Here is an 8601-nt window from a genome sequence, read left to right as displayed (position 1 = left end):
TTTGTTAACTGGTTGTTGGTTACACAAATACATTCAATTTGTGAAAATTAATTGATCTGTTTACTTGTATTTTATGAACTTTTCTATAGAAATGTTATATTTCAATAAAAAGTAGGGGGAAAAGAGAAGACTAGGAATGGCATAGGCCAAAATGCTAGCAATAAATATCTCTGGTTGGTGGAAACATGAATAATTTTTGAAAAAAAATTTATATGTTTGTATATCTTCCAACTTAATAACAATAATCAGATCTTGTTATTTGACTCAATAAAAATACAATTGTTTAAAAAATAAATTAAGTGATCACTACAATTTTAGATATAAAATAATGCATATTATTAAAAAAATTAGGGTATAATTAACACAATGTTGTATCCATAGAGTAATATCCAGGAATGAGATTTGTTGTTGTTGTTGTTGTTGTTTTCTTTTTTTTTTATTTTTAAACTTTACATAATTGTATTAGTTTTGCCAAATATCAAAATGAATCTGCCACAGGTATACAAGATTTTTTTCCTTTTAATTTTTTTAAAATTTATTTATTTTTTGGCTAAGCTGTGCAGCATATGAGATCTTAGTTCCCTGACCAAGGATTGAACCTGGGCCGCCTCACACTGGAAGCACAGTCTTAACCACTAGACCACCAGGGAAGTTTCTCTTTTTAATTTTTAACTGAAGTATAGTTAACATACAATATTATATTACTTTCAAGTGTACAACATAGTGATTCAACATTTATATACATAACAAATAGAGCATCACCGTGATTCTAGTTACCATCTGTCACCAGGCAAATTTATTACAATATTATTGACTAAATTCGCTATGCTGTACATTACATACCTGTAACTTATTTATTTTATAGCTGGAAGTTTGTAGTTCTTAATCTCTTTCACCTATTTCACTCATTCTCTTGTCTCCCTTGCCCTCTGGCAAACACCAATTTGTCATGAATGAGATTTTACATATGTGAATTTTCTATATAATTATATTATTTCATTGAGGACTAACACTTTTTAAATGTAATGTATTTTCTGGGTTAATAATTCTGTAATATATATTTATTTTTTCATAAACAGAAGTTAACTTCCCTTGGTAAAGATAGGTCTTTAATAATTATAATATGCAATTAAAATTTTGAGGACAATTAGTACATTGAGGATTTCTTGTCCTTGCCCTGAGTACCCAAACAGAATACTATTTATGTTCTAAATTCAATTTTGAATAGTGTTTCCATATCTCTTTCCCTTTGAGTGTCTACCAACTATCACTTCTTGCTGCTGTCTTCTGACTAACTTCTAGCATCCTCTGTTTTCTTAACTTTCTGCCTTTAATGTCCATTAACCTGGGAAAACAAATGACAACTGTTGTCTGAAAAGCAGTTTTTTAAAAAAGCTAAATATGAGTGAAGAGAAAAAAATCCCAAATGATACACCATAGCACACCCACTAGAATGCCCACAGACAAGAATATAGAGCAATAAGAACTCTCATACAGTACCAGTGGAAGTGTAAACTGGTGTAACAATTTCAAAAACTCTCTGGAAATATCTATGTGAACTGAAATCGCACACATTTATCACACAGTAATTCCTTTCATAGATTTATTCTCAATGTAAATGAATCTGTGAGCCAAAAGACAGGTATAAAAAGGTTCATAGCAGCATTTTTGGTAAGAACCACAAACTGAAAAAAAGATAATATCCACCAGCAATTGACAGGATAGGTGTGGTATAATCATTCAATGTTAAAGTATATAATAATCCAAATGAACAAATATTGTTATATACAACAAGGATAATAAGATATAGTGGGGTTTTATTGTTTAAAAAAAAAGAGAGAGAGAAAGAGAGCTACAAATGAATACATGTTGTATAATTCCATTGATATACCAAACTCAGAAACCAGCAAAACCAATCTGTGATGATAGAAGTCAGAATAGGGGTTTCCTCTTGGGACAAGTATGAGGGAAGAGATGGGAGGGGTGCCATAGGAGGTTCTGAAATGCTGGTAATGTTTTGTTTCTTGGTTGGCATAATGGTCATAAGGTGTGTTAAATCTGTCATAATTTATCAAGCTCTGCATTCATGATTTGTATACTTTTCTCTGTATATGTTATATCTCAGTAAAGCACATAATTATAAAGTTAAAATATGTTATTAAAATTATGTGGAAGACAAATAATTGTATGGAAAGATATTCACACATTTTTAAAATGCAATAAAGGTCAGAAAATAGCAAAAGAATTTCAGAATGGAGAGTATAATCCCATCTTTTTACATCACACTTAGGATGGAAAACATGACACAGGTCACAGTCACAGGCACAGCTCCTTCATTTTTCATTTAACTAGAACTGTTTGGAGACAGGTGAAGCAGAAATGTCTGAGACCAGGAGTGTAGTTTTGTGTGGCTAAGGAACAGATTTCATGGAAGGATGTGCTAGAGGGAATAAAGATGAAAATGGAGAGACAGATAGGAACCAATTGGTGAAGAATTTGAATGCTGTAGAATGGGATCAACATGTCATTTCACAGGTAAGATATTGTCACTCAATGCTATATTTATCTATTAGATACAGGGGTAGTAGAAAATTCAACTCACCAAAAAAAAAAAAATGTGAGCTGGATTTCAGGGGCAAATTACATCTTTTTTTTTTTTTTTTTTTTTTTAATGACTGCAGAATTTAAAATCCTCTCTGAACTTACCCTTGGGCAGTACTTGTCTAGACAAGGAGCTTGGGGTTCTTCTGGGGAAGGGGAAAGACCAGGATGAGGGATCTTATCAGATATGATCTCAATTACACCTTTGCAACAGTTCAAAAGATGCTGCAGCTTTCCACAAGATTCTCCAAATATACAATTAGCATGGAAACTGAACATTTCTACCTGGTAGAACATGCACATTCACTTCTACAAAAATTTTATGTCTTTAGTCCAGCTTGCTCCTGAGCCACCTGATTTGCTACTTTAAGAAAGCATCTGGAATGTAGAAAATGTCAGGTTTAAGTGTCTGGCCCCTCAAGTGCCCTCTGAAGGAATTTCAGGGCACAAGATAACTGAATTCAACATTACTATCAAGAATTTTAGGAAGGATTTCAATTGTGGCTGCAGAAAAATGCAAATTTTTCTCCTCAATATTCCACTGCATACTCTGATGGTTGAAAGCTAGGATTTAGCTCAATTACTTTGATAGCAGTCCCAGAATATAAAACAGCTGACCTGTCTTCCTAGTCAAAGTATTTGAATTATGCCTCCCTAAACACATGACCCGGAGAAGGCGATGGCACCCCACTCCAGTACTCTTGCCTGGAAAATCCCATGGATGGAGGAGCCCGGTAGGCTGCAGTCCATGGGATCGCTCAGAGTCGGACACGACTGAGCGACTTCACTTTCACTTTTCACTTTCATGCATTGGAGAAGGAAATGGCAACCCACTCCAGTGTTCTTGCCTGGAGAATCCCAGGGACAGGGGAGCCTGGTGGGCTGCCGTCTACGGGGTCGCACAGAGTCGCACATGACTGAAGTGACTTAGCAGCAGCAGCAGCAAACACATGACCAAACACCTGAATAATCAGGTCCTGTTCTGGTGTTGCTGTTCCCACCTCATGGAGCCCCAACTGCTAAATGAAGAAACAGAAAATCCAATCATTTCTGTCTTATCACCTTCATCCTCATCTCCCTCCCTTCCTAGTGCACTTTGGCTCTAGCCACCCTGAATGACCAGTGTTATGCAAACTTATTTTGTACTTTTATACCTCTGAGCTTTTTTTTACTGATCCCTCAGCCTAAGCTAAGCTAAGTCTCTTCAGTCGTGTCCGACTCTGTGCGACCCCATAGATGGCAGCCCACCAGGCTCCCCTGTCCCTGGGATTCTCCAGGCAAGAACACTGGAGTGGGTTGCCATTTCCTTCTCCAATGCATGAAAGTGAAAAGTGAAAGTGAAAAGTGAAAGTGAAGTCGCTCAGTCGTGTCCAACTCTTAGCGACCCCATGGACTGCAGCCTACCGGGTTCCTCCATCCATGGGATTTTCCAGGCCAGAGTACTGGAGTGAGGTGCCATTGCCTTCTCCTAGAAAGCCCTTATAAATCCTTCCCATCCTATTCATCACTTGAGCTCAGTTCGTTCTTGAGGCATGTGTCCCCAATCCGAGACACCTCAGACTAAGCTGTAGTTCATTGCTTGTTCCTTCTTCTGTGTTTGTACCGTATATTAACTGTCATTTCACAGAGCATATATTTTCAACTACTTTAATTACTAGTGCCTTAAATAAACAGGGATAATCATCTGTGACGGAGAAGCCACGTGCAACCCACTCCAGTATTCTTGCCTGGAAAATCCCATGGATGGAGGAGCCTGGTAGGCTGCAGTCCATGGGGTCGCTAAGAGTCAGACACGACTGACACGATTTAGCAGCAGCAATCATCTGTGATGGGCAGATGGTATGAAAGAAAGTACTTTTATTGAGACCCTGGCAGACAGGTTCAAATCCTGATCTCTTCCACTTGTTTTTGCCTGACTTTGGACAGGTAAATTCACCTCTCTGACTTAGTTTCCATACATTTGAATCACTTCTAATGAGGTGGATGAAACTGGAGCCTATTATACAGAGTGAAGTAAGCCAGAAAGAAAAACACCAATACAGTATACTAACGCATATATATGGAATTTAGAAAGATGGTAACAAGAACCCTGTATATGAGACAGCAAAAGAGACACAGATGTATAGAACAGTCTTTTGGACTCTGTGGGAGAGGGAGAGGGTGGGATGATTTGGGAGAATGGCACTGAAACATGTATAATATCACATATAAAATGAGTCGCCAGTCCAGGTTCGATGCAGGATACTGGATGCTTGGGGCTGGTGCACTGGGACGACCCGGGGGGATGGTATGGGGAGGGAGGAGGGAGGAGGGTTCAGGATGGGGAGCACACGTATACCTGTGGCGGATTCATTTTGATATATGGCAAAACCAATACAATATTGTAAAGTTAAAACATAAAATAAAAGTAGCTACCTCATAGTTAAGATTAAGTGATTCAATGAGATAAGTGAAAACACCAGAAATAGTGTCTGGCACAAAAGTGCTCCACTATTATTACCATTGTTTGATCCTACTCCAGAATGTAACCTCTACACAGAAAGGGATAATCATTACGTTTGTACTCTGGTGTACCCCTAGTACCCAGTACTGTGCCTAGCATGTGACACATACTCAAGAAATATATGCTGAATGAGTGGATGAATTAATGAATCTGTGAAATAATTCTCATCTTCAGTATCCTCCCCTCCAAATCCTCTGTTGCCTATTAGCTTTACACCTCACAGAAAAACTTTGTGGTGCTTCATTGAACATCCCCCATCCCTTACCCTTTTGCTTTACCTCTGTTTATTACCCCCTTTCATGAATTCTCTCTAACAAGTTTGACTGTAGCAGGAACCACTCCAACAGCGGCTTGGGCCAGGCAGAAGTAGGGGGCGGGTGAGGAGGACTTAGAGTGGGGCGTGGCCACCACGTCGCAGAACTCAACTGCGCCTGCGTAGGCTGCGGCAAACCCTAGCTCTGTGAGGTTTGCGGTCATTGCTGGCTGATGTTTGTGTAGGAAGATAGCCTCTCTCACCAGCTGTCACTTCTGACCCGCCCAGCTCCCGGGCCTCTGGCTTTGGCTTTGTGCTGAGGCGCCAACACACCTACCATCCTCTCTCGGACGGATCGCAGACCTCCCCGTTCCTGTCTCCTGGAACCATGTCTCTGGTAAGCAAGAATGCGTGTCACCGCAGCGCAGAGACCACTGCAGATTACAGCGACTTCCATGGTGAGATGCAGGCTACTGATGCCTCTGGGCTCCCCGCTTCCATGATAGTTCCTGATGCCCCCCAGGGCCCTCAGGCGCCGGTCGACCCTCAGGTTGCCAGCGCTTCCCAGGCTGCGCAGGACCCAAAAGACCTCGATGTGCTGATTGATGAGCAGTCCCGACGTTTGGGGGCGCTCAGGGTGCACGATCCTCTAGAAGACAGGTCGATTGCTTTGGTGAATTTCATGCGCATGAAAAGCCAAATCGAGGGGTCTATTCAGCAGACAGAGATGCTGGAGTTCCTCAGAGAATACTCAGATCAGTTCCCTGAGATCCTCAGACGAGCCTCAGCCCATCTGGATCGGGTCTTTGGGTTGAATCTGAGGGTTCTTGATCCCCAAGCTGACACCTACAACCTAATCAGCAAACGGGGTCTCCAGAGCAATGATTGGATAGCAGAATCCCTGGACATGCCAAAGGCAGGTCTCCTGGCCTTGGTCTTAGGTCACATTCTCCTAAATGGTAACCGAGCAAGAGAGACCTCCATTTGGGATCTGTTGCTAAAGGTTGATGTGTTAGGTGAGCCCCAGAGGATCAACATCCCCTTCGGGAACACAAGGAACCTCCTAACTACTGACTTTGTGCGTATGCGATTCTTGGAGTACTGGCCAGTGTATGGCACTAATCCCCTTGAATTTGAGTTCTTGTGGGGTTCTAGAGCCCACAAAGAAATCACAAAGATGGAAGCCCTGAAGTTTGTGGCAGAGGCCCATGATGAAGAACCCTGGAGCTGGCCAGAAGAATATAATAAGGCCCTAGAAGCTGACAAGGCCAAAGAAAGAAGCCAGGCTGCTGGCTTAGAGTTCTGGTCAGAAGACACTATGAATGATAAGGCAAATGATTTGGTCCAGTTGGCCATTAATGTCACAGAGGAGTTGCTACCTATCCATCAGGATGAGCTATTGGCTCACACTGGCAAAGAATTTGAGGATGTGTTTCCAAATATCCTCAGTCGAGCTACTCTAATACTTGATCTGTTCTATGGGTTCTCTCTGATTGAAGTTGATACCAGTGAGCACATTTACCTCCTTGTCCAGCAACCAGAATCAGAAGAAGAGCAAATGATGCTAGAGAGCCTGGGGAGACCCACTCAAGAATATGTGATGCCAATCCTGGGTTTGATCTTCCTGATGGGCAACCGTGTCAAAGAGGCCAATGTCTGGAATTTGCTTCGGAGATTTGGTGTGGATGTAGGGAGAAAGCATGCCATCACCTGCAAACTTATGAGACAGCGCTACTTGGAATGCAGGCCACTCTCCTATTCTAATCCAGTTGAATATGAGCTTCTATGGGGTCCTCGAGCTCACCTTGAAACCACCAAAATGAAAGCCCTGGAGTACATGGCCAGGCTCTACAGAAAGCAACCACAGGACTGGCCAGAGCAATATAGGGAGGCTGTTGAAGATGAGGAGGCCAGAGCCAGATCTGAGGCAACTGCCATGTTCTTCTTTGGCCCCATGTGAAGTCTGAGTGAAGTGTGTCACTTCAGTTAGGTGGCATCAATTAAAGGGGCCTGGGGAAATGGGTATTGGGGCCCCAAATCAGAAATTGGGCAGGGTTGGGGTGAAAAGTACACATTGTGCTTGCTATTTGTGTTCCATTTCTAATAGTATTTTCTTCCTTTTAATATACCCTGAATTAGATTCATGATCAGTGTTTAAAAATAGAATTGCTCATTTGTCATTTCTGTCTTGTTTCATTATAAAAGTTCATATGGCTGCATAAAATGTATTGGTAATATTTACATCTTTCTATGATGTGGAAGAAAATGTATAGCTTTTCTTTAACCATTTGAAATAATCAATTAAATGGTCTCATACAGGAGTTAAGTAACAACAGTGATAATATACACACAAGAAAAACACAAAATTATTGGTCTGTTGATGTTCTCCCATCGTGTCTACTGTTTTTTTTTTTTTTTTTTTTTTTAATTACTGGCATTTACCTGTATTTGCTTTGTGGTTCCAGAGTGTAGTGAAAAATAAAAGTTTAATGAATTAGTCTCCATGCTTAAGTACTATTTTATTCAACAAACATTTATTAAATATCTGCCATGCTCTAAGCACAGTGCTTCATGCTGGAAATATAAGGGTGAGGAAGAGCCAGTTGAGCCCCAGGGCTTAAGGGGGAGGGTCTGTGAAAGTAAACCAACAATTATATTATTGCTGTGGCGAGTGGTATAATAGGGGTAAGCTCAGAGATCTATGAGAGTTTGCAGGAGTAACTCCCAACTAAACTGCAAGTTGTGGGAGGGGACAGTGAAGGGGCAGGGGTGTCACACAAATGGACGAGTGGTCAGAGGTGGTGGCAGGGGAGGATGCGGTGGTATGCAGGGCTAGGGACAAGTTAACCTTTAGTGACTTCTAAAGACCCGAGGTTGGGAAGAGGGAGGGAAGGAGGGCTAGTCCATGAAGTCAGGGGCAGTATGTAAAATTGCTTCGTGGGATTTACATGAAGCTCAGGAAGACAATGTTGAGTTCAAGTTAAGAGCAGAGTGAGAGAGATAAGCCTGTGGCAGAGATAACAAAGTTTCAGATTCTCAGAGAGTGGGTCTTAGAAATCAACAATGGTTCTCCTGAAGGCAGCTAGTCCTGGATCTCCGTCAGACCTAACAGTTCACGTGGAGGAACTCTGAATGGCAACCTCAGCTGTGCTGTTTATTTCTGCACTCAGCCGTTAAGGTGAGCGTTAGTATTTTGGTTCTCTTCATCCAGATCCGGGATCTCACAGCTTCTAACCCTGCTCGC

At 41.3% G+C, this 8601-nt stretch overlaps 1 protein-coding gene across 1 annotated transcript; it reads left to right on the top strand.

Moving 5' to 3' along the window:
- The first annotated feature begins 5403 nt into the window (after positions 1 to 5403).
- Positions 5404 to 7814, top strand: MAGEE2 (MAGE family member E2). Its single transcript, XM_055563581.1, has one exon. The coding sequence runs from the start codon at positions 5746 to 5748 to the stop codon at positions 7315 to 7317; it is 1572 nt and encodes a 523-aa protein (XP_055419556.1). The 5' UTR covers positions 5404 to 5745; the 3' UTR covers positions 7318 to 7814.
- Positions 7815 to 8601: the final 787 nt, after the last annotated feature.

This window comes from Bubalus kerabau, chromosome X (assembly GCF_029407905.1).
Source record: "Bubalus kerabau isolate K-KA32 ecotype Philippines breed swamp buffalo chromosome X, PCC_UOA_SB_1v2, whole genome shotgun sequence".
In the NCBI taxonomy this organism is placed as follows: Eukaryota; Metazoa; Chordata; class Mammalia; order Artiodactyla; family Bovidae; genus Bubalus; species Bubalus kerabau.
Note: the sequence above shows the minus strand (reverse complement) of the source record. Positions and strands in the feature narration are given on the sequence as shown.

Bases quoted from the DNA above. Each gene is read 5' to 3' on its own strand.
- MAGEE2 (XM_055563581.1), top strand. From the start codon at position 5,746: ATGTCTCTGGTAAGCAAGAATGCGTGTCACCGCAGCGCAGAGACCACT.